General features: G+C 50.5%; 2 protein-coding genes across 2 annotated transcripts; one reads left to right on the top strand and one right to left on the bottom strand.

Moving 5' to 3' along the window:
• Positions 1-273: 273 nt before the first annotated feature.
• Positions 274-12,348, top strand: GUCA1B (guanylate cyclase activator 1B). The gene is made up of 4 exons (XM_060162894.1): positions 274-558; positions 7,129-7,278; positions 8,666-8,786; positions 9,494-12,348. The coding sequence occupies exons 1-4, from the start codon at positions 352-354 to the stop codon at positions 9,619-9,621; spliced, it is 606 nt and encodes a 201-aa protein (XP_060018877.1). The 5' UTR covers positions 274-351; the 3' UTR covers positions 9,622-12,348.
• A 638-nt stretch (positions 12,349-12,986) lies between these two features.
• On the bottom strand, positions 12,987-19,472 carry GUCA1A (guanylate cyclase activator 1A). Its single transcript, XM_060162888.1, has 5 exons — positions 19,413-19,472; positions 18,787-19,136; positions 13,930-14,079; positions 13,476-13,569; positions 12,987-13,159 (listed from the first exon to the last, which is right to left on the bottom strand). Exons 2-5 carry the CDS (start codon positions 18,985-18,987, stop codon positions 12,987-12,989), a joined length of 618 nt encoding a protein of 205 aa, XP_060018871.1. The 5' UTR covers positions 18,988-19,136; positions 19,413-19,472.
• Between the last annotated feature and the right edge of the window lie 5,489 nt (positions 19,473-24,961).

The raw sequence follows: 24,961 nt of genomic DNA, 5'->3' as shown, positions 1-24,961 counted from the left end.
ATCTGCCTACCTCTCAGTGTCCTCCCCTTCTCCCTCTTCAGAATCTGCCCGGCAGCTTAGTTGAGTGGTTGATGAGACTAAAGGGAGGGGTGAGGCTGGGGGAGCTTAGCTGACTGGAGGTCAGACCTTCCAGGGGAATCTTCTAATGATCTTAGGGCGCTTAGCTGGCCTGGTCCCGCCCCCTCGCTGCCAGCCCCCTGCACTGCCCATCCTGTTCTGTTGGCTAGGAGGTGATGAAGAGCCTGGCTAAGAGGAGGAAAGGGAGGAAGAGGGCCCTCGCCTAAGGAATCCATTGGCAGAAGCCCGGGAGGAAGCATAGACTCTTGCTCCCTGACGTCCCCGGGAGCCAGGATGGGGCAGCAGTTCAGCGGGGAGGAGGCAGAGAAGAACGGTGTGCTGGACGTGGCAGAGCTGCAGGAGTGGTACAGGAAGTTCCTGGAGGAGTGCCCCAGCGGCACGCTCTTCCTGCACGAGTTTAAGCGCTTCTTCAAGGTCGCGGGCAACGAGGAGGCCTCCCAGTATGTAGAGGGCATGTTCCGAGCTTTCGACAAGAACGGGGTAAGGCGCCCTGAGGGGGAGGACTGATGGCTCAAGTCTCATCCCGGTGCTACAGGAGCATCCTCAGTGGGAGCTCAGTTCCCCAGTCCTCCTGCTTTTCCTCTGCTCTTAGTTTCTCTCCATCCCCTCTCGCCTTTTCTGTCTCACTGTTCCCCCAAACTCTTCTCCCCATCATTCCTCTTTCCGTCTTCTCTTCCTCCCCTCCACCTCTCCGCTCTCATGTGACTGGCCTTCCTGAGAGCTGAGGGGAGACACTGCAGAAAGGCGCACGGCCCAGCCCTCTCTGCGTGTATTTATGGACAGGGCTCCGTAGCCGGAGGACATGGTTTTTCGCACCCACCAGAGTACCCCTCGCTGTAAAGATAAGGGGCTCCAGAGCTGCCCTAAATGGGCGGAGCTATCTTGGAACAGGTCGTGAGCGCCCCCTTGTTGGGGTCCTTCGAACTGAGACCGGTCAGCTCTTCCCACCCAGGAAGCTGGAGGAGGCTCCTTCCTGGACTTGGAAGTTGGACGGATTATTGCAAAAGCCCCTTTCTACTCTTCAAGCCATAAAAGATGTCATGAAATCATCTATCCACAGGGTTTCTTCCAGCCCTTGGATGGCACCAGGAGCTAAGAAGATAATATATTTTGTAAATGCGCACCTGGGAATTGAATTCAAACATTGAAATCCCTTCATTACTTAAGGCCATCCAGTCCAGCGCCTCCGCAGTACTTTAAACCATTAGGTTTGCCTCAGATACCTATTTCAGTCCCCCAAATTGAGGGGGAGGTGGGTTGGACCTAGATAATTAATCTGGAGAAAGCGGTGGGTATCCCACTTCTTTGTAGGGGTGAGCTTCACTTTCTAGAGAGAGTCACTGGGAACGCTTCTTCGGGTCCCAAACTGACCCTGGTACCGGTCAGTGCACATCTCCTCATCGCCTGTAGGGGGCGGGAGGGCGGGGTCAGCGTCATTCCCTGCAACAGAAACCTCCTTGGAGATGAACCCTATCTCGGGGCCCAGAGTGAGCTTCAGCCTTCTCAAAGCTCCTCTCCACAGGCGCCTCTGAGGCAGCAGCAGGCCTGGGAGGGAACAGGCAGAGGTTGTTATTCCAAATTCAGTGAATTGATTGACCAAGATCATATACTCAGGGGTCCTGAGTTCCAGGCAAGTGCTCCTGCCAAGAAGGCAGTTTGTTGGGTTTTTTTCAGAGAGAAAATGATTTTTCTAAGTGTTGGATGTCACAAGAAAAGTAAATAAATAGATTATATATAGCAAGAGTCACTATCATAGATTTATCAGTCTTCCTCAAATTCATTTAAAATTCAGTATAATAACAATTCAAGATCTCAAAGGGATTATGAAGCCCCTGGGAATAATATGGCTGACCTCTTATACCTAATCTCCTCCTATAAATCAGCATATAATATTCATCAATTGTTTTTAAAACAACCTTTTAATTTTGGTATGATTTTAAATTTACAGAAAAATTATAGTAGTGCAATTAATTCCCATGTACAATTTATCCAAATTCTCCAACTATTTACATTTTGCCTCATTTGCTTTACCATTCTCTCCGTGTAATGTATTATGTATTTATGTATATATACATACACATAATATATACATATATGTGTATATTGTGCATATGCATACATATTTTTTAGAGAAAATTATAGGCATCACAACCTTTTACCCAAGTATTCTAGTGTGTATTTTCTAAGACCAAGGGCATTCTCTTAACCTAATAAGTGATCAAATCAGGAAATTCAACAGTAATAAATTCTGTTACCTAATCGACAATCCATATTCAAGTTCGGTCAATTGTCCTGGTGACATCCATTATAACCTTTTTTTTTTTTTTTCGTTTGATCACACATTGCATTTACTTGTCCTGTCTCTTTCTTAGCCTTTAATTTGGAATCTTTAATCTCAGCTTTTCTTTATCTTATTTGACTCTGACATTTTCAAAGACTGCAGACCAGTGATTTGGGTTTGTCCCATGTTGCCTCGTGATGAGATTCAGGTTACACTTCTAGCAGAAATGCCCCAGAAGAGATGCTGTGTCCTCCTGAGTGCATCATGTCAGGGGGCACATGATGTTGGTTTGTCCCATTAGTGGAGTGGTTCACTTCGATCACTTGGATACATGGTGTTCTGCCAGGTTCCACCACTGTAAAGTGACTCTTTTTCCTTTGTAATTTATAAGCATCTTATAGGGAGATACTTTGAGACTAAGTAAATTTCCTGTTGCTCATCAAGTGCTTATCCCCTGGGTTTGGCCTCAGCTGATAATTTTGTAACTCCACCGTCCCTTCTCTATTTATTACTTGGCCTCCTGCTGTAAGGAAGAGCATTCCAGGCAGGTGTTTTCAGCTCCTCTGTCAGGGACTGAGCCTTCTTTCTTTTCTTTTCCCACTTTGTGTCTCCAAACCTCCACCCGACTCCACTTTCCACCTTGGCACAGTCTTTGTATCAGCAAGTCTTGTTTCTAGGCAGTTGGTCTGAGATTTCTGGGGCAAATAAAATCAAAAGAGCTCATAGATCTTGCTCACACGTCAAAATCTGAGGTGGTGGAAACAGGGTTTTGGTGGAGGCAAGGAGGTAGGAGTACCTGGTCTCTGCTGCTGCTACGCCCCCTCCTGGTGGTGGTAGTAACACTCGTCTCTGGTGCTTGCCTGTGATGCACTGGATGGAAGAAAAGGGAGGATGAAGCTCAAATGTCCTTCGGGATCCTTATGTAAGGAGTTGGTTCACCAGTGCAGCCCGTTCAGGGAGAAACGACGCAGGTAATCCCACAGAGCAGATCACGTTCCTGTCACTTCTGCTCCAGCTCTTGAGTAGACAGGCATTTCCATCATCTTGGGCCCCTGTGAGTAATTGAAGCTGATGAGAGCTCGTGTGCAATTCATGAGATTAGCCCCAGCTGGAAGCTTTCCAGAGCTGGTCCGGGGGGGTAGGTGTTTTTTTTTTAATTTTTTTCTATTTCTTTTTTTTTATTTTTATTTTTATTTATTTATTTTTGGCTGTGATGGGTCTTCATTGTTGCGTGCGGGCTTTCTCTAGTTGCGGCGAGCAGGGGCTACTCTTTGTTGTGGTGTGCAGGCTTCTCACTGCGGCAGCTTCTCTTGTTGCGGAGCACAGGCTTTAGGCGCGTGGGCTTCAGTAGTTGTGGCACATGGGCTCAGTAGTTGTGGCTCGTGGGCTCTAGAGCACAGGCTCAGTAGTTTGGCGCACGGGATTGGTTGCTCCGTGGCATGTGGGATCTTCCCTGACCAGGGCTCGAACCCGTGCCCCTTGCCTTGGCAGGCGGATTCTAAACCACTGTGCCACCAGGGAAGTCCCTAGGGTTGGGGGGTTTGAAGTAAACTCGCAGGGGAGATCACTTGTCTGGAAGGGGCTGCTCTACAGTGGGCCTCAGGTAAGGCGAGGGGTCTTTGTGGAAACCGTATCATGGTCAGACAGGATGTTACGAGAACAGAAGGTTCTAGACAAAGAATGTGGGGGAATCTAGAGATGTGGAGAGTAGGGATTTGTCCGTGGTTTTTTGTTTGTTGTTCTCCCCTTGGTGCTAGACACCAGGTTCATTTTGTAGACAGTAATAGACCTTGCATGGAGTAAGACATTTCTCCCAACCTGATGAACTGGAGAAGGCATGTAGCTTGAAAGGCTCTGCCACTTGCTGGGTTGGAATTTCTTGGGCAACTTATTCAACCTCTGAGTCTCTGTTTCCTCATTCATAACATGGGGATGACAGACCTGAGGGAGATGATGTATGTAAAACAGATGATCCCTTCCAGCCTTTTTTTTTTTTTTTTTTTTGCGGTACGCGGGCCTCTCACTATGGTGGCCTCTCCCGTTGCAGAGCACAGGCCCCGGACACGCAGGCTCAGCAGCCATGGCTTACGGGCCCTGCCGCTCTGCGGCATGTGGGATCCTCCCGGACCAGGGCACAAACCCGCGTCCCCTGCATCGGCAGGCGGACCCTCAGCCACTGCGCCACCAGGGAAGCCCCCTACCAGCCATTTTGCGCACATTTTCCTACCCAATTCTTATTTTAAAAGAAACCTAACATCTATTTTTAGTAAGCTTAATAGTAATTACTAATGAAAATAGCCTTTTAAAGAACAACCAATTTTCACATTGTACACCTTAATCTTACACAGAGTTCCTTAAAAGGCTATTTTGCAATTATTACCTCAGTAGAGCTGGGGAAGAAAAACTGGACACAAGCCAAATAACCTTCAGTGAACAAACAGAAAGCAAACTAGGGACCATTCATACAATGGTGCACCATGCAGTAATAAAAAGGAAGGAACTGTTGATGCATGCGGTGACTGAGATGAATCTCCAGGGCATTGTGCTGAGTGAAAAAAAGAGTTACACATTATATGATTCTATTTATATACCATTCTCAAAGTGAAAATATTATTGTGATGGAGAACAGATCAGTGGTTGTCAAGTGTTACGGTTGGGGGAAAGATGTGACCCTTGAGAGGTAACACAAGAGAATTTCTTTGTGTTGAGAGTTATTCGTATCTACACGTGATAAAATTTTGTAGAACAAGTGGGGAGGGGCAATTCAGGGGTAGGGGATTAAGCGGAACAAACTATTACATATGAAATAAGCTACAAGGATATACTGTACAACACAGGGACTATAGCCAATACTGTATGCTCCAATAAGTGGAGCATAATCTTTAAAAATTATGAATCACTGCATTGCACACCTGGAATGTATATAATATTGTACATCAACTATATTTCAATTAAGAAATTCATAGAGGGGCTTCCCTGGTGGCGCAGTGGTTAAGAATTCGCCTGCCAATGCAGGGGACACAGGTTCGAGCCCTGGTCCGGGAAGATCCTACATGCCGTGGAGCAGCGAAGCCTGTGCGCCACAACTACTGAGCCCGCGTGCTGCAACTATTGCAGCCATGCGCTTATAGCCTGTGCTCTGCAACAAGAGAAGCCACCGCAGTAGCCCCTGCTCACCACAACTAGAGAAAGCCCACGTGCAGCAATGAAGACCCAACGCAGCCAAAAAAAAAAAAAAAAAAGACTACTGGTGTGGGGCGAGGAACACCCAGCAACTGCTAAGAATCTACCCTACAGAAATTACCAGAGACATAAAAAATACATATGCACAAAGATGTTCATTGTGTCACATAAAATATCAAAACCATGTTCAGCAAGAGGGACTTCCCAGTATTCCTCTGAAAAAGAAGAAGAAAAGATATGATTTAAAATAATTTTGAAGGCATGGGAAATTTTTAAATAAAAATCCAGGAACTAAAATTATAGCTACAGTCTAAGCTCAATTAGGTAAATACATTGTGAGGAGTGTGGAGGACTGGAAGGAATTATGTAAAGGATGTTGAATAAAACTCTTCAGGTAGGCTCATCTTATTTTCTTGGTTTCTCATTAGGCTTTTTCTGTTTCCCTCATTTGGGGCCTTGTTCTTCTGTTGCTCAAACCTTGCCCACCCAGGCACCCCTTGAACCGGGGCTGAGTGACCTGACCCAGTGGGACAGTGGGGCTCTGGGCCAGCAATGCCATTTCTGATTACAAAGTCATGGGAATGGGCTTCCCTGGTGGCGCAGTGGTTAAGAATCTGCCTGCCAATGCAGGGAACACAGGTTCGAGCCCTGGTGCGGGAAGATCCCATGTGCCACGGAGCAACTAAGCCTGTGCACCACAACTACTGACCCTGTGCTCTAGAGCTCACAAGCCACAACTACTGAATCCACGTGCCACAACTACTGAAGCCCGCATGCCTAAAGCCCATGCTCCGCAACAAGAGAAGCCACCACAATGAGAAGCCTGCGCACCTCAACGAAGAGCAGCCCCTGCTCGTCGCAACGAGAGAAAGCCCACGCGCAGCAATGAAGACCCAACACAGCCAAAAATAAATAAATAAAATAAATAAAAATTTTTAAAAATTTATATTAAAAAAAACAAAGTCATGGGAATGACAGACACTCCTGGGAGAGATGACAATTCCAATTTTTGATTTGGAGGGCTGAGATCCTGACCCTGAAATACATGAGGTCCTGCTTTTTAATTTCCTGTCAAAACTATGTTAGTCTGAAATTCAGACTTAATCATTTCTTCATTGATTCATAAATATTTATGAGACTCTGGGTGGAAGTGGCATTGTGCTAAGCATGGAGGAGGGATAAAAGCAATGTAAACCCCTCTCCTTTCTCCTGGAGCATAGACTGTAGCTGGAGAATGAGACACACGAAACACTTAAGGGTAGAATAGATGGTGGGTGCTGGGAGTGTCGGAAGAGGGAGAGGGAGATCATTGTGGCTGAAGTGGTGTGAGAATGAAGGCTTCCTGGAGGAGGGGACCCTTGAGTTGAGCCTTGAAGGACAGATAGGAGTGGGTGAGCATGGAGACTGGGAGTAGATCCCAGGGCAGAGAATAGCACAAGCACAGATGCAGAGGCACACGGAATGCAAGGAGGAGGCAAAGCCCTCAGTTTACAGGGATGGTGGCCTAGATTAGGGCTCACACCTGCGCTCCACGGAGATAGGGCAGCGGGCGGGAGGGAGCCTCACAGCTCCCACTCCCAATGCAGGACGACACCATCGACTTCCTGGAGTATGTGGCAGCCCTGAACCTTGTGCTGAGGGGCACCCTGGAGCACAAGCTGAAGTGGACCTTCAAGATCTATGACAAGGACCGCAATGGCTTCCTTGACCGCCTGGAGCTGCTGGACATCGTGGAGGTCAGTGTCTACTCAGGGCGGGGGTGCAGGGCAGGCACCTGGGCATGTGGCCCCGCTGGGCTGTGAGTGCTGGCTGCTGAAGTGGGGGCCCCTGGGGCTGGGGGTGGGAGGGGGCATTGGAATCCTTCAGAGTGTGCTTTCCGACCACAGTGAAATTAAGCTAGAAATCAATTACAAAAAGAGAATGAGAAAATCCCCATGTGTTTGGAAATTAGGCAATCCACTTCCTAGTACTCCGTGAATCAAAACAATAATATCACACATACACACAAAGTATTGTGAACTAAATAATAATGCAAACATAACAAAACTTGTGGAATGCAGCTAAAGCTGGACTTGCAGAAACATCGGTGGCCTTAAAATGTATATACTAGAAAATAAGAGAGGTTGAAAATTCAATGATCCAAGAAGTCATCTCAAGAAATTAGAAAAAAGAGTAAATTAAGGCCAAAGAAAGCAGAAGGAAAGAACTAATAAAAAGCAGAAATTAATGAAACAGAACACAAATGCATAAGGAAAGTCAACAAAAGCAAAAGTTGGTTCTTTGAAAAGACTAACAAAGCTGATTGACTACTAGCAAGAACAAGCAAGGGGTAAAAAAAAGTACTACAGCTCAGACTCTGCACGAAACCTGCATTAGCCTATTACTCCCCAGAACCGCACTCCGAGGAGGGGCTTGTTGGTCCATTTTACAGATAAGGAAATCGGCCCGTGGAGGCTGTGTGGTTTGCCCAAGTTCATCCACCAGGAGGTGCTGGGCTGCCTGTAACCCCTGAGCCTCCCAGCACCGTTAGTGGGGCGTGTTTTGTGCCAGGCGCTGCACTGGGCAGGGGGGACCCAGAAGGCACACCTCTGTCCTCAGAGCCCCAACCAAGGACTAAGGATAACCCTCACATTTGTCTGTCTCTTCCCCGTTTCACATCCAAACGTTGCCTCATTGCCAGAAACAGGGCAAGGGAGACACCTGTGCTTTTCCCTCTCCCGTCATCCTATTTCACACACATACACACACATCTATAAATACACTAAAATCTCTTTTCCTCTCTGAATCTCCATTTCTTCCTCTGTAGTGTGGAGTTTAGACCATCACTGTGCCGTCCACATCCCTCCTTAAAGGTTTTGGGTGTCAGCTCTGACACTCCCAGTGGAAATGCCAAAGGCGTGGGGCAGAGGCGGTGTGTGAAGCCGGGAACTCCTCGGTTGGAATTAGGCCAATGGGACCCTGAGGGAACAATGGGACCCACGGGTCACTTTTAATTTGGTCCCATGGTCCTCAGATGCACAGACTGGGGGGCAGCGCTGGGGACAAGCTGCAAAGGGATGTGGGTCCTGGGGAGAGGGCAGGGTGTGCAGGGTCTTGTGGATACCGCCGGGTTCTCTCCCACAGTCCATCTACAAGCTGAAGAAAGCCTGCAGGGTGGAGATGGAGGCTGAGTGGCAAGGCAAGCTGCTCACACCTGAGGAGGTCGTGGACAGGATCTTCCTTCTGGTGGATGAGAACGGAGATGGTAATGGGCAGAGAGGATGGTGGGGCGGGTGGCGGGCACGGCACCCATCCTGGATCACCCACTTTCTATCCATGTGACCTTAGGCGAGGCCCTTCACCTCCTGACAGTGAGATGGGTATAGAGGGGAATACCTAAACTAACAAGGGTGTCACTAGCAGGTGAGGTTTGTAAGAGTGATTAAAACTCCTGTGGGAGTTGCTGATGGAGGCCAGGCAAGCGCAGTGGAAGAAGAGCAGCTTTGGAGTCGGGCGGACCAGGGAGCTACATTTACCCTCTCAGCCTGGTCTCAGTTTCCTCACCTGGAAAATGGGGCTAAGAACGGTTGAAAGGAAAAAATGGGGTCATGTACTTAAGAGCCAGCTACTTGGGCTCTCCTCGCCGTAGCTCAGAGCCCCAGCCCCAGGCTGCACAGGGAGGCAGCTGGCTGGGAACACACCCAGAAGAGCCCTCGAGAGCATTCTGAGGGTACCGCGGGCAGAAGTAAAACTTAAACTCACTTGCAGATAAAGTCCCTTAAAGAAACCCTTGAAGGTTCCAGGTGACTCCTGGAGAATCAGGGAATCGACAAGGCCCAAGCTTAGGCCCTGAGGCCGCAGGCTCATCTGTGGACAAGGTGTAGGCGCACCCAAGGAGAGAAGGCCTCACCTCTCACCCCCACCCCACTTCTTCCATTCCCCCTGTGACCGTCTCTCCTACCCCTTGTGCAGGCCAGCTGTCCCTGAATGAGTTCATTGAAGGTGCCCGTCGTGACAAGTGGGTGATGAAGATGCTGCAGATGGACGTGAATCCCGGTAGCTGGATCTCTCAGCAGAGGCGGAAAAGTGCCGTGTTCTGAGGGCTCCGGCGTCCTGGGAGCCCCTCCAAGACTCCAGGCTCACCAGGTTTCCAGAGCAGTGGGAGGGTCCCTGGCTCAGCCTGCTTATGCCCACTCTCATCCTGGCTTGGACTTCCCGGCATCCCCTGTGCAGGGGGTGGGGCGGAGTGGGGAGGGGAGGGGCCGTTGGTCTCAAGTGGCCAACAGGACCCGGTCCATTGGGAGGATTCACAGGGTGGTGAAGGGAACAGGCTTCCTCTCCCCCTTCAGCTGCTCCTGGGAAAGCTAGGCCTTGGCTAGGTGGTTGTGGGGTTTCCACAAACTCCTACGTGGTTCATAGCTGGAAGCAGGAAAAACTGAGGGGTAGGGGTTCCATAGATGAAATTAGCAATGAGAATGCCTACAGTGTGAAACTGACTAGCAGAAGGGTGGGGCTGGCAGGTGTTGTTGACTCTGAAGAAAAGGTAGGAATCGGGGAGAAGGGATGGATAATAATTACATCACCCCAGGATCCTGAGGAATGTTCATGGGAGGACTCTTGCCTCTTCCTCTCCAAGTTGTCCTTGCCAAGGGTGTCAGGAGGGAAACTTGCAACAAGTAAGGCCGTGGTCTTCCTGCCCTTGGAGGGGGTCAGCTGTGCTTAAAGGGGCTGTTTCAGCACTGCCCTGGTGCTGCTCCCCCAGCCCCTGCTGCCAACCCCTCCCAACCCTCCTCTCCCCCTCCCTACCCCTCATCCCTCACACTCACCTCTCCAACCCCTGCCCCCAGAATGGACCCTCCACAATTCCCCATCACAGGCCCACAAGCCAAATGTGTCTCCTTAAAGGATGGAGAAAACTTTACTCTGTCTCTGGAGAGAACTGGGGCCTGCCAACCTGGGTTCTAGGCCAGGCTTTGCCTCCAACTGCTGTGTGACCCAAGACGGCCATTTCTTTTCCCTAACCTTGGTGTCTCATCTGCACGGTGAGCAGGTTGGGCTAGACAAGCAGTTTTCAGATTATTATTTTTTTAGATGTGGAATTCTTTTGGCCGCACTGCACAGCTTGTAGGATCTTAGTTCCCTGACCGGGGATTGAACCCAGGCCCTCGGCACTGAGAGCGTGGAGTCCTAACAACTGGACCGTGAGGGAATTCTCTAGATGTGGAATTACTTTTGTTATACAAACTCTATGTGCAACCCCAGTACATAAACTAGATTAAAAGGCAGTCACTCTGGGGCTTCCCTGGTGGCGCAGTGGTTAAGAATCCGCCTGCCAATGAGGGGGACACGGGTTCGAGCCCTGGTCCGGGAAGATCCCACATGCCGTGGAGCAACTAAACCCGTGCACCACAACTACTGAGCCTGCGCTCTAGAGCTCACGAGCCACAACTACTGAGCCCACACGCCACAACTACTGAAGCCCACACGCCTAGAGCCTGTGCTCTGCAACAAGAGAAGCCACCGCAATGAGAAGCCAGCACACTGCGACGAAGAGTAGTCCCCGCGACGAAGAGTAGTCCCCGCTTGCCGTAACGAGAGAAAGCCTGCGCGCAGCAACGAGAGAAAACCCGCACGCAGCAACGAAGATCCAACGCAGCCGTAAATAAATAAATAAATTTATTTATTTAAAAAAGAATCCGCCTGCCAATGCAGGGGATATGGGTTCAAGCCTTGGTCCGGCGAGATCCCACATGCCGCGGGGCAACTAAGCCCGTGCGCCACAACTACTGAGCAGCGAAGAGTAGCCTCCTCTCGCTACAACTAGAGAAAGCCTGCACGCAGCAACGAAGACCCAACGCAGCCAAAAATAAATAAATAAAAGGCAGTCACTCTGGTTGCATGGGGTGCCGAGGAACTCAGAAAAGGAACTCATGTGACTAGATATGTTTCTGTGTTGTATGAAGAATAAAACTAACTTGTAGAGCCTGTGATTTCATGGGCATTATATTCACATAAAGTTTCCTTTAGAAACAAATGTAAGGTTAAAAAAAAATAGTTGATTAAAAAATAATAGTAATCCAGCTGGGACACAGATATGCCCCAAATCATGAAGATGGTATGTGAATGAGGTTGGGGATATGTCCCAGTTCTATCCAAATACCCCCCCAGCTTTGACCTCCAGGATTTCCCAAGAGGCAGCCACCAAGAGAAGCAGCAATGTCAACTCCCTTTTTTTCCAGGTTGCCCCAGGCATTGAGCTCCACCTTCCCTCCATGTCTGTGCTCAGGCTGGCGGCCCCTGGCTGACTTCCCAGTCTGAAGTGGTTCACGTGATGGACAGGACGGTGTGAGCGAAACACATCCTCTCCTCCCCGCCCAGGGGGCTCTCTGCAAGCTGGGGATTTACCCCCGTTTCCGCTTGTTTGCTCTTTCCCACCCCTGGATTTTTTTTTACTCCCTGAACTTCGCCCACACCCCACTGAAGCGAAGACTCAAAGTTCAGAAGGAAAGAGCATCTTTGAAAAAATGGTCATAACTGCTCCAGCCTATGTCTCTCCCCAGGTTCTTGGACAAGTGTTCCTAAAGTTGGGGTGTGCAAAGAATGGGGATAGAGCCCACCTATAACAGACTGTTCCACTTTCCAACTGGCTGTCAGGTGTCACTGCAGCAAGAGGGATTTAGGCTAGATCAGGGATGGTCAGGACACTTGCCATAAACAATTGAGTCATAATCCTGTGGGGAACCATGTGGCCCCATGTGCCACCGAGGGGCCAGCAGGGGAAGAACGAGGGTGTTGTGCAGTCACTTCTGAATAAATATGGATTTCCTCTGGATAAAGGAGCACTGTCTATAGTATCATATTTTATTATAATGATGCTTGGCCTGTGAGTTCTTTGAAGATGAGAACTGTCATCTTCTTTGCACGTCTAACATCTAGCATTAATACAAAGTAGGTGTTCGATAAATGCTTGTTGAAGGGAGGAACGAATCAACACAGACCACACAAGTACACTCTGGGATGCTGGGGGCAGGATGGGTGTGTGATACAGCACCCAGATGGAGGCCGCAGCCACCAGATCTGTGTGATCCCATTAGCGCCCCGGGAAAGCCCACCTCTGCATCAAAGCTTCTCTGTCCAGAAGAGCGTGGAACTGGAGAAGCTCAGTGGAAGAGCTGGTAAAAGCTGGGGGAGGGGCCAGAAGGGGCTGGGGAGGCGCCTGAGGAAGGTTGAAGGCTTCCCCCAGCAGGGAGCGGTCACCACCAGCTGAGTCGCACAGAGAGTTCAGGAACCCTCCTTCCCCGTCCCCTGCTCTGAATCCCCACCCCTGCCCCTCTGCTGCCACCATGTGCCCCAAGCAGGTGAGCTGAGCCTCTGAGTTCAGAAGACTCCATCTAGTATTAAAACAACGAGACACCAGGCACCACCACACACCCGTCCCCAATACAGAAACAGCAGGGCGGTGGGCTCAGCCGGCTGCTTCCGCTGCCTCACTTTCCCTGCCACCAGCTTCCTCCTCATCCTGCTCTCCATTCTGGAGCCTGCGCACAATGCGGGTAAGGTCCAGGCTTCGGGTTAGCGTGTCCAAGAGCATCTTGTCCTTCTGGACGCCCTCCATGAACTCCTCCAGGGAGAGTTCCCCTGGGATAGAGAGAAAGGGCATCATGGGCAGGAGGTGTTCACATCTGCTGTCTGGGGCCCAGAGCTGCAGTCTTGTAAGGGGGACAGAACCAAGGCTGGAGGAAGTGGCTGTGAATGGGGCTGGCCAAGGAGCCAGAGACCAAAGTCTGGTGCAGGCATCCCCAAAAGCCAGCTCTGTGGCCGGGGCGGAGGCAGGCAGAGGAGGTGGCCAGCAGCGGCCCTTTTGTGCCTCCGTCTCCCCTTCTGCCCTCTCCCCTGGGGACCCTGGTGACACCCCCAGTGACCCCTCCCTTGGGGACCCCCAGCGCGGCCTCACCATCCCCATTGACGTCAATCTTGGAGAACACTGTATCGGTGAACTCCTCTGCGGTCATGGTCGAGTCGCTGCAGGGGTTAATGGTTCGGATGGCCTGGAGGGAAGAAGTGAGATGACCCGTCCTAATTAGTCTCAGCGGTAAGAGAGGGGCAGAGCGAGCACATCAGGCTCCCAACAGCGCGTGTGTGTAAGGTGAGTACAGATCAAGGTGCCTGAGGTCTCAGGCAGAGCTGGGACTGTGCTTCGACATATCTTGGTACAGATTAGAAAACTGAAGCCCAGAGAGCAGAGGAAACCTGGCCCGGGTCACGCAGCTGGTGAAGGCCGAGCCACCCAGGGCAAGTCAGTCCCAATCCTGTCCCCTTCCTAGCACGCTGTTCCGCCATCTTAAGACCCAGCCCCAGACTCTCAGCTCTGGCTCCGCCCCTGCCCGGCTCTCTGCACCTGGAGTTACCCGGATGATGGTGAGAAGCTCGTCGCGGTCGATGCATCCGTTGCCGTCCACGTCGTAGAGCTTGAAGTACCAGCGCAGCTTCTGTTCCACCTTCCCCTTGAGGACAAGACTCAGCGCCGCCACGTACTCCATGAAGTCGATGTAGCCGTCCTGTGTGAGAGGCACGGCCGCCTGAGCCCCACCTGCCTGGGCCCCGCCCTCAGAGCCCCCGCGGCCCCAGGATACGCTGAGCCCAGGCCCGGACCCCCCGCCCCGCCCCCTTGGCGCCCACCGGCTTACGCCCTCCTGGACGCCCGTTATAGCTCACCCTACCTGCCGCAGGATGGTTTATCAAATTTGATAAACCAGTCCCCCCTAGAGTATGAATGGCTTATGCTATCCCTTCACAGGTATTTTGGTTCCAGACGTCACTGGCTGCTTCCCTGTGATCCTCAAACTTCAGCCTTCCAGTTTGGGGGGTGGGGTGTAAGAGTGCGTAGGTGGGAGGAGAGACAAGGACTCCCCAGGGATGGGGGCGTGGTTTGGATGAGCTCTAACTAACCGAGATAAGGGGTACAGGTAGATGGGGAGGCACCGAGCGCCTTTCTCATTCTTCCCTTTATTCTTTGAAACTTACCGAGCACCTACTACGTGCTGTGATAGGCTGAGGATTCAGAACTCCGTAAGATAGAACCCTGTCCTGATGGGAGCGCAATGTTGAGGACGCAGGTTTGAATCTGGCCTCACCCTCTCAAATATGTGGGATCTGGGACAAAGGATTTAGTATGTCTCTGGCCCTCGATTTCCTCATCTGTAATAGTTATAACAGCTGCCACCTGCATGGGATTGTTGTGGGCTTAAATGAGTGCATGAGTGTAAGGCACTCAACACTGCCTGGCACATAGTAATCACTCAGTAAATGTTAGCTATTGTTATTACCACTATACTATTACTGTTATTATTATTACTATTATTATTATCAAGAGATCATTGTGCCATCATGATGTATATTCAGTGACAGCACATCTGGACAGGACATTATGGACTCACAGAATAGGGGAGCACCCAGGCAAGGGCAGCAAGGAGGCTTCCTGGGGGAGGTGCTGCCCTCATTGAGTCTTGGAGGGATTGGCCAAGGGAGAAGGTGGTGTAAGACATTCCTGCGGGATATTTCCCCAGGACCCTCCAAATGTTCAGCAGCTGACCCTCTGCCTGGCCCTGCCAGCCCTACCAATAGGGTCAGAGAAGCAGGGAGCACAGGCCTGCTTCTGCCCACCTCCCCCAAGCCAAGTGAAGCTGGGAGAGGGAAGCCTTGTCATGCAGAGAGGCTGAGTACTGTAAGGAAAGGAGCACTGGACTCAGAGCACATGACTTGGAGTCCAGTCCCTGTTCCTCCACTTACTCACAACCATGACTCTGGAACCAGGAAGTTACTGAGAGGCAGATTTGGAATCGGTATCAAGAACTCTTAGGCAGGGTTGCCCGTGGTGGAATGAGCCTCGTGCAGTAATGACCTCCCTGTCACTGAAAGTGTGCAAGCAGAGGCTGGGGTAACGTTATTAGGGATGTGGCAGAGGTTGGGTATGAAGGCCTCTGAGATCTCCCGATTGTGTGCTGCCCTTTGGCCTTAGGTGAGACCTTAACCACCTGAGCCCCGTGGTAGGCATCACACTCGTAGTGAACATTTGCGTAGTGCTTCCCCGTGTTTAAGGGCTTTCCCTTATGCCTTAGCTCAATCAGTCCTTGCCCAACCCTCCTTTCAGGATCGTTGTCAGGATGGAGCCAGGCACCCCTGCAGCTACGCTCAGAGAAGCAAGAAGACTGCTATCGAAGTTTCCTCTGGGCAAGGGGACAAAGGGTGAGGGTACTTTTGCTTTTCATTTTTTATCTTTCTATATTGTTGGAAACTTTTACAATGAGCTGTAAGTTTTTGGTAATTAAAATAGTTCTTAATTTTGGAATTTTTTGTAATTTAAAAAAAAATGGCTAAAAAGGGGCAATGGAAAGGTATGTGCACTGGTGCCAGAAAGACCTAAACCATGTCTTAAGAGAGGTGTGACCTTGGACAAGTCCCGTAGCCTCTGCAAGTCTCATTTCCTCAGCTCTGAGATGGGAATGACAGTATGCGCTTTTCAAGATTGTGGTCTGGGTTAGATTCAGTAATAAGACTACAGCGATACTTTTTTTTCATGCTTCATATGATGTTTTACTCTTTACTCATTTAATCTCGCAACCACCCCTGGGTATTTTTGTCCGCATTTTCAGATGAAAAGCTAAAGTTGAAAGAGGTTAGGCCACACACTAGTGAATGACAAAGCCTTTCCTAGAAACTGAAGTCTCCTAAATGCCACCCAGCGCTCAGATGCAGGTGTGGAAGATTTACATTGATTTGCCTGCACCTGTGTGATTGCCGGGTACAGCCAAGCCCAGGCAAAACTTTGAAGTCAACGAAGCATATGGCGGTTACCCAGCTCACACTCCCCACTCACAGCTATACCCCCAAACCCTGCGCGCCCAGTGCAGTACCCTAGGATACAGCTCTCTTCTAATTCAGGGGCTGGCAAACTTTTTCTATAAAGGGCCAAATAGCACATATTTCAGTTTTGACAATCAGTAAAATAATGGGTGTGGTGTGTTATAATAAAAATTCATTTACAAAAATAGATCCATGGGCTATTGTTTGCACTGCCTTGTTTAACTTCTCTCTGTATCAAAACTTCCCAGTGCTGTGCCCCGTCTCGTAACTAACCTGCCCTACTGCTTTATGCTGGCGACAGTGGTTGGAAGCAATGTTGCCTGAAGTGTGATTTATCCCATTGGTGTGTACAAGGCACTTTAGATGTTACAAAGATGCTCTTCAGTTTAACAATTAGCAGGTATGTATTTAAATTAGTGTATGTTATATAATATATAACTATTTCATAAAATTCATAATTTCTCATATAGTCATTCACTCAAATAAAAATATTGATTGAGCACCTACTGTGTTCCAGGCACTGTTCTAGGTGCAAAGGCTACAGCAATGAACAGGAAAGACAGAAATCCCTGCCTTCATGGAGCTCACATTCCAGCAGGAGAAACTGACAATAAACATAGCAACTAAATGTTATTCAGTATCATGTATTAGAAGATGAGACATGCTCTGGGGGAAAAGGGGAGGAGTAGGAAATGCTACGGTGGGGGCTAGTCCTAGTTAAATGAGGTTGAAACCAGGAGATCAGGGCAGGTGTCAGTGGGAAGGAGACATTTGAACAAGTCTTGCAGCAGGGGAAGGTGTGAGCCAAGCAGAATTCTGGAGGAAGAGAGTCCAGGCAGCACCCAGGCCCGAAGGTGGGGATGTGTGTGGAATTGAGGAGGTCAGGTTTGGGACAGTATAGGTGGTGCTTACATGTGACAAGAGATGGCATATGAATGACTCAGGTTAGGCAAATACAGGGTTGATGGGTTGCCCCTCCCTGGTATCATACATGTAATCTTAGGGGGTCCTTCTGAAGGTTTCCTTAACAGGCAAGAAGCTGAGCTATTTCAGTGCATTTGGGTACAAGGTGTTGAAGCTCAACCGTGGACTCTGCCCCCTCCTTTTCGGGAAAGATCACTTCTTCTGGAGCATCTTGGGGGACCAGCCTGATGATGCCATCCCTCTGGGTCTCCATACCTTGGGCTCCAGTACTCTGACCCTGCATCCCTTTCAGGAAAGCCCTTGGGCACCATGGTGCTGCCCTTGAGGCTGGGACTCAAAGCCCATAATCTGCTTTGGCCCCTTGATCCTAAACATTAGTGAGTTTTAAATAGCCTCTGAACCCTGGCTTTCCCTAGGAGCCCTGCCTACAATGATGTTGGGCCCCTATGGGCAGTGAGTGGAGCCGGGAAAGCTCTGGGCGACCTCTCCCTGGTGTGCAGTTGGACATATGGCAGCATCACATCCTCACCTTCAAGGGAACACCAGCCAGGGTGGGGACCAGCAGGGGTGGGGAGATGGGTGTGTAGATTTACGTTCTTCTACCACTACATCTTGACTGAATTGCTCCAGATAAATAGAAGATTTGCTATGAAACACCAAGGAACACCTTAACTAATGCTCCCGACCTCCATGACAGATACAGATGAATAAGCTGAGGCGGAGAGCGGGGAAAATGGGCTCCAGGCCACCCAGCTGATGAAAACTGGGGGCCCAAACTCACAGTGCCCCTCTATCTCATCAGGAAGTCCTTACCCAATGCACCCAGGTGATTCCTTGGGGAGACATATAATTTGACAGCTGCGCAGACCTTTAATCCCTCTTAGGATGAACTGAGGTCACCAGGTGTTTGGGAATTGGAGTAGCCTGGGTTCCCCAGTGACCAGGCAACCCTGACTGTCCCCAGTTCTAGTGTCCACAGACCATCATGGGTTGGGTGACCCAAGTAACATGGGCCTGGGCTGAAGCTCATCACCCTGCTCTCTGCTCTCCACCCTTCCTCCTCCTGCATCCCCTGAGCATCTAATGGCCTGTGCAGAAGCACCATGTACAGTGCCAAGCACTTAGTAGGTGCTCAATGACTGTCTTGTAAGTGTTCATATTTGTTCTGGAATAAACTGTGCATGTGGAAGAGGCAGAGGAAGCCAATAGGTTTGGCCTCTGGGCGCACTGATCGGGGGCCTCTGTCTTCCCCTGGAGAGTGAGGGCAGGGACGATGGCTGACTCCTTTCTGAACCCCCAGTGCCTGACGCACAGTAGGCGCTCAATGAACGTTAGAAAACTGGAATCCCTGATGGCGACACTCGACCTCCCAGATAAATGAAGTCACTCCTCCAGCCATTCTCACACCTTCTTCTCCCCACCCCCATGCTGGCTGGGGGGGCGTCCCTCCAGCACTCCCCACCCAGACCCCTGCTCACTTTGTTGAAGTCAAAGGTCTCAAACATCTGCTCCACGTACTGGCTGGCCCACGGGCTCAGGTTCTTGAGGCCGAAGAACTGGCGGAACTCGTAGAAGGTGAGCTGGCCGGAGGGGCACTCGGTCATGAACTTCTTGTACCACTGGTGGCACTCGGTGCTGCTCAGCTCCTCCACCGACTTACCGTCTATAACGTTCCCCATCGCTCAGGCCCACGGGAGGCTGATGCCCCAGACGGACTGGTTCTTTTTTCCCTGCTGCTCCTCCCACCCGGGCCTCGCACCTGGGCTTCCTAACACTGGGCCCTCCTCTCCCACAGGCCTGAGTCCCGCAGATCTGAGCGAGGGAGGGCCTGGTGAATCAAAAAGTGCAGGGAAATGATAGGAGGAAACGAGCAGAAGGGAGAAGGTAATGGGGGCTGTGCAAACCTACACCCAAATCCAGGGGCTGCTGGAGAACTCGCGTTAAAAGTCCCCACTAAATCCTGGCAGCCAATGGAGACCTACTCCCTGGGAAGAGGAGTGAAAATAGAACAAAGCTTAGAGGAGCAGAGGCCCAGGATTACAGCCCTGAGCTGGAGGTGAGAGGATTTTCTTACCCAGTATGCAATCTCCTTATCCCTTCTTACCAGGACAGAGTGGGTGGCCAGCCAGCAGCTGTTCTGATCCTGTCACTTCCTCTGCCTTCTCCTCCTATTTTGAATGGGTCCTCAATGTTTCTGGTTCCTGCCCTCAGACACGGCATTGAGGTACCTATGAGAAAGAGCTGGGTTTTCTTCCAGAGCTGGGCCAAATTCGGGCCCTTGGTAGGGCTGCTGTGTATAGTTATCCAGGCTGTGCACTGCTTGGCTGTCACAACCGAGGGGTTCAAGTCACACCACGGATGGCTAACATATGAGAGTGTCTGGGTGATGCAGAGTTTGTGGGCTTCCAAGATGAGTCCTAAGTAGCCAAAGGGAACCCCTTCCTACATAAAACTGCACAAATATCTATAGCCACACACACACACACACACACACACACACACACACACACACACACACACACACACACACAGAGATCCTGTTCTGACCACACTCTCATATTCCTGGAGGTTGCATCTTTCCCATCCTGGGACGCTTGAATTCAGCCCTCCATCTGACCCTAAACCTGATACCATCAGCACCCAGGGGCGTGGGGATAGGGGACATTGAGTGTGTACCTAACGGCCTGTGTGTGTGTGTGTGTGTGTGTGTGTGTGTGTGAGTGCAGGCACACAGTTGCACGGGTGTGCTCCTACCTGCTGGTCCTAGAAAGCTCCCAGGCTAAGCCTAGGGGTCCATCTATGCAGCAATATCTTTCTCTGACCCCTAGTGGGATGCTCTCCAGCCATAGAATTTAAAGCTTGTTCTTTTCTGGAGCCAACATTTAAGTGCACTTAAGCTGGATGCTACTGGGAAAGCTCAGAGCCAGCAGTCGCTCTGTCCTGACCCTTCCCTGTTTCCCTCCCTCCTCTGCTATGTGGACCACCCCATCTTTATTTAAATAAAAAGCAAATTAGAACCCTCAGAGGCAGTTTGGAGATGGAGGCAACAGGAAGATGGTGGTTTTTATGCAATTTTGTGAGAAGAGTGTCAGGCTCTTGATCTTAGGAGCATTTCCTGAGAACTGGACAGAAGGAGGACCAGGGCCTGGAGAAGTTCAGCTCAGAGAGATGGCCCAGCTCTGTAGAGGAAGGGCAGTCACAGCCTTCCAGCCATTAGGGCTCAGTCCTCTGTATCCATAGTTGTGACCACTGGCTGGGCAGAGGGAGGAGCCCGGAGTGATGGGGTCAGTGTGCCTAGATACTCCTCAGCCCCAGAAGCTCTTCCTCAAGTGGACACCCCCTTCCAACAGCTCAGGGCACAGAGGAACCACTGGAAGCAGAACCCTGGACACCTGGAGAGGGATCTCGCTCTTTGACCAAGTGCTCCAGATGGAATGAGACAAAGTTCCCTGAGAACTAGAGGAGCCTGGGAGGGCTGCTTCTCTGGCCCTGTCTTATGTGGCATCTGCCAGGTATAACTGGAGGTGTGGGTGGGGGCTATGTGCTCTGGGCAGGGTCTGCCTTCTCAGACCTGGTCTTCCCCCAGGAGCAGTTCTCTTCCTTTCCATCATAGAAACCACTAGGTGGCCTCCTTTCCAGTTTTATAACTCTTTTTGCCCATTATCCTGAGAAAGTTCATCTAAAGGGCCCAGAGCTAAGAATGCTCCTTAGAAGACCAGAGAGAGAGAAAGAAAGACTGAGACAAGAGTGACATTAATACTGTTGTCCTTGTCACTTGTTGTGTACATGATACCTATGATGAGAAGGAAACCACCAAAACGTTAACAGGTTCATCTCTGAGTCATGGGATCACCAGTCATTTTTTATTTTTTTTAAAAAGATTTCTTTTTATTTATTTATTTGTTTATTTAGGCTGCTCTAGGTCTTAGTTGCAGCATGCAGAATCTTCATTGTGGCATGTGGACTCTTAGTTGTGGCCGCACGCATGTGGGATCTAGTTCCCTCGACAAGGGGTTGAACCTGGGCCCCCTGCATTGGGAGCGTGGAGTCTTACGCACTGGACCACCAGGGAAGTCTCACCAGTGATTTTTTTTAAAAATCATTTATTTATTTATTTATTGGCTGTGTTGGTTCTTCCTTGCTGCCTGTGGGCTTTTCTCTAGTTGCAGCGAGCAGGGGCTACTCTTCGTTGCGGTGCGCGGGCTTCTCACCGCAGTGGCCTCTCCCGTTGCAGAGCACGGACTCTAGGCGCACAGGCCTCAGTAGTTGCGGCACATGGGCTCAGTAGTTGTGGCTCACGGGCTTTGTTGCTCCACAGCATGTGGGATCTTCCCGGACCAGGGCTCGAACCCGTGTCCCCTGCATTGGCAGGCGGATTCTTAACCACTGCACCACCAAGGAAGCCCTCACCAGTGATTTTTTAATCTTTGCTTTTAAAAAAAATCTGTATTTTTAAACATTGTTTATTATGAACATATGTTGCTCACATAACCAGAGGATAGTTATTTTTGAAAAAAGAATCAAATGGGACTGTTTTACTTCTCTTCTACCTAAAGTGATCAATTTTTGGTGCATTGCAGGGGGAGGGGAGGGCTTGGATCTGCCTACTTTGATCAAGTTTTCCAGAACATGTTTTTTTTGGGGGGGGTGGTTGGCTTGGGGGCGGGAGGGCTCCTCCACTGAACTTGCTTGGGGCCCAGGCTGGAATCTGTGTCATTGAAGAGTCCTCTCAGGCCCAGGGTTTGAAACGAAGAGGTCAAGGAGGAGATGGCAGCTCATCTTTCCATCTCTCCCTATTTACATCCTCCTTATTCTTTATGTGTGAGCACAAAAGCCAGCTCCTCTGTGAAGCCTTCTGAATCTCTGCAGAATTCTTCTTTCCTGCCTCAGCACACTAACGTCTTGCTTACGTGTTATATTAGTTTTCTGTGTCACATAACAAACTACCACAAAATCAGCAGCTTCAAAATATGTACATTTATTACCCCATAGTTCCTGAGGACCAGGAGTCCAAGCCTGGCTCAATGGGGTCCTCTGTCCAGGATCTCACAAGGCTGGAATCAAGGTGTTGTCTGGGTTATGTTTTCATCTGAAGGCTTGACTGGGGAAGAATCCACTCCCACCTCATTCGGGTCATTGGTGGAATTCATTCCCTGTAGTTCTAGGACTGAGGGCCCTGGCTTCCTGCTAGATATTGTCTGGAGGGCACTCTCGGGTCCTAGAGGCTGCCTAAAGTTTCTAGAAGCTGCCCACATTTCCTTGTTACATGGGCTCCTCAACACAGATGCTTATTTTGTCAAGCCAGCGAGGGGAATCTCCCTCTAATCTGCTAAAATGGAATTTTATATGATGGAACCTAATCAAGGGAGTGACACCCATCAGCTTTGCCATATTCTGTAGAGTAGAAGCAAGTCACAGAGGGAGGGGATTGTACAAAGGCAGGACCAATAGGAGGTGGAGATCATGGGACATCACCTTAGAGTCTATGACAGTCACACTTCTACGATAACATAGACACAACACTCATTTCTTTCTGGAATTATAAGCAGCTGTTTATTGCCAGCCTGCCCTCAAGAATCCAGCAAGTTCCCCGGGTAGAGACGACTGTCTTACTCATTTCTCAAAACCTCCCAGCACCTAGTACCACGGATTCCACATGGTTGTGTGCTGGTTGTTCGGTTTGCCCCTCCCCACTCCTTCTCCACCTTTCTGGGTCTGCGCTGAGCGCCAGGAGGCTGACCCCCGTGGACTGGATCACCTGGGCTCCCCAGCCCTCTGGCTTCAGTCTGGATTCGCCCATTGAGAAGTACTGGAAGGAGACTGGAGGATGGAAAGAGACAGAAGCTGGTGTCTGTTCTCCTCCCTCCCTGCTGGGTCACAGTTTGGGCCCCAGTTGTCTTCTTTGACCTTCAGCTACAGCTCCTGCCAGAAGGTCTCCAAGCTCCTGTGACAAAACCCCCTCCCTCTACCCCTCAGGCTTAGGGGTAAGAAGGGCCTTCCTCTGTGCCACCCCCTGGGCATACCCCCAGTCCCTTAACCGTGCCCGCTTCTCTGCGAATAGTCCCCTCATTAAACTCTCCCCAGTTACCTTTTTGAGATAACATTTGACTGACGGGCTTGAGCTCAATAAAACATGACTGAATGAATGAATGTATGCATGATTAAAGAAAGGATTACAGAGAGCTAACGTAGGATGGAGCTATTAGGTGTAAGACACCATGCTAAGCTCGATGAATAAGCTCATGGCAGCCCTGTGGGGTGGGTGTTGTTATTTCCACGGGAGACGAGAGAAATTAGAGGCACACAACACAATGTTCACAACACATTTGAACAACACACAACACACAACACAATGTTCAACAACACAATGTTCACAAACATTTTAAGTGGTGGTACCAAAGTTTTTCCTCCTCCTCATCTTGCTTTTAGCCTAAGTTTTTAAATCTCTGGGGAAAGCCTGACTGGAGCTAGAGGACCCTGTAAGCCCCTCAGTCCAGCACCTTCCCCTGTGGCCCCTCTGCTTGAGCAATCCCATCAACAGGGAGCTCACTCCTGTCGGTTGTGGGGCGCCATTCCGGACTCCAGCCCAGGATGGGAATGGAATCCCACGGCTTCCCAACCCCAGAGCTCGGTGGCTTTAGCAGTCCTGCTCTCCATCCTTCCCCCAAAGACATGCAGGACTGGGATCCACAGCGAGGCATCCAGGAAGAGGTGAATACACAAGAGGGGCACAGCGGGGCGGAGCGGACAGCTCATGCGGTGGCCCCGTGAGAGAGGTCTGTGGCCTCCCCTGGCTGCTCTGTCCGCAGGACTCCTTCCCGGGACAGATGCCATACCAGAGTCAGAGGATCCACCGGGCTGAACGATGCCAAGGAGAGGAGGCAGGTGGGGCAGGGGCAGAGGCAGAAGCCGTGCCCAGAAGGGATGGGAGGGGTGGCAAGCCCCTCCAAGGCTGCCCGTCTGCCCACTAGCCACCTCCACAGAAACACAACAGAGCCCTGAGCACAGGTTCTTGGCCCCCTGGGACTATTCCGCCCAGACCGACCTGGGACCTGGGCCGGCTTCTCTGAAGGTTCCCGGGAAGCGTCCATGGAGGCTGCTCTACCAAGGTGAACCTCAAGGCGGCGACCTTCTCCAGGAGAGAGGAGGAGGCGTCAGCTGGGGGAGTGAAGATGCTGGCCCCGCCCCCGCCCAGCGAGGCTGTCGGGTTTGGGAGGGCAGAGGTGATTCTTGTTCATCTTTGTAGCCCAAGGACCCAGCCCGCACTAGGTGTTCACCCAGTGTCTGTTGGATGATTGATAGGAGGTATAACTTTTGGTTGTATGTAGACTGAAAACTTGCATGTTATCTCTGCCTCTTTTCAAAAGCGCCCTGAAATGACAATACATTTCTAAAAGCTATCAAAAGAAATCCACAGAGACCAAGAAAAAGAAGACAGTAGATGAGAGGTTCTAATAAAATTTTGGACAAGAGAAGGCAGACGGACAAGTGGTGTCTTACCAGAGTGCGCAAAGGTGAAAGCCGAGTGCTGTCCAAGGGCAGGAGGGTGTGGAGGCTGGCACAGACACAAAGCCTGTTTCTGCCGCAGGGCTCCTCGGGCTCCGCGAGGTGGGCGCAGAAGGTGCCCTGGGGGCTGGGGTGCAGGACAGGTGC

Source organism: Lagenorhynchus albirostris, chromosome 10 (genome assembly GCF_949774975.1).
Source record: "Lagenorhynchus albirostris chromosome 10, mLagAlb1.1, whole genome shotgun sequence".
Lineage (NCBI taxonomy): Eukaryota > Metazoa > Chordata > Mammalia > Artiodactyla > Delphinidae > Lagenorhynchus > Lagenorhynchus albirostris.
The sequence above is the reverse complement of the archived record's forward strand: the minus strand, read 5'-3'. Positions and strand labels throughout refer to the sequence as shown.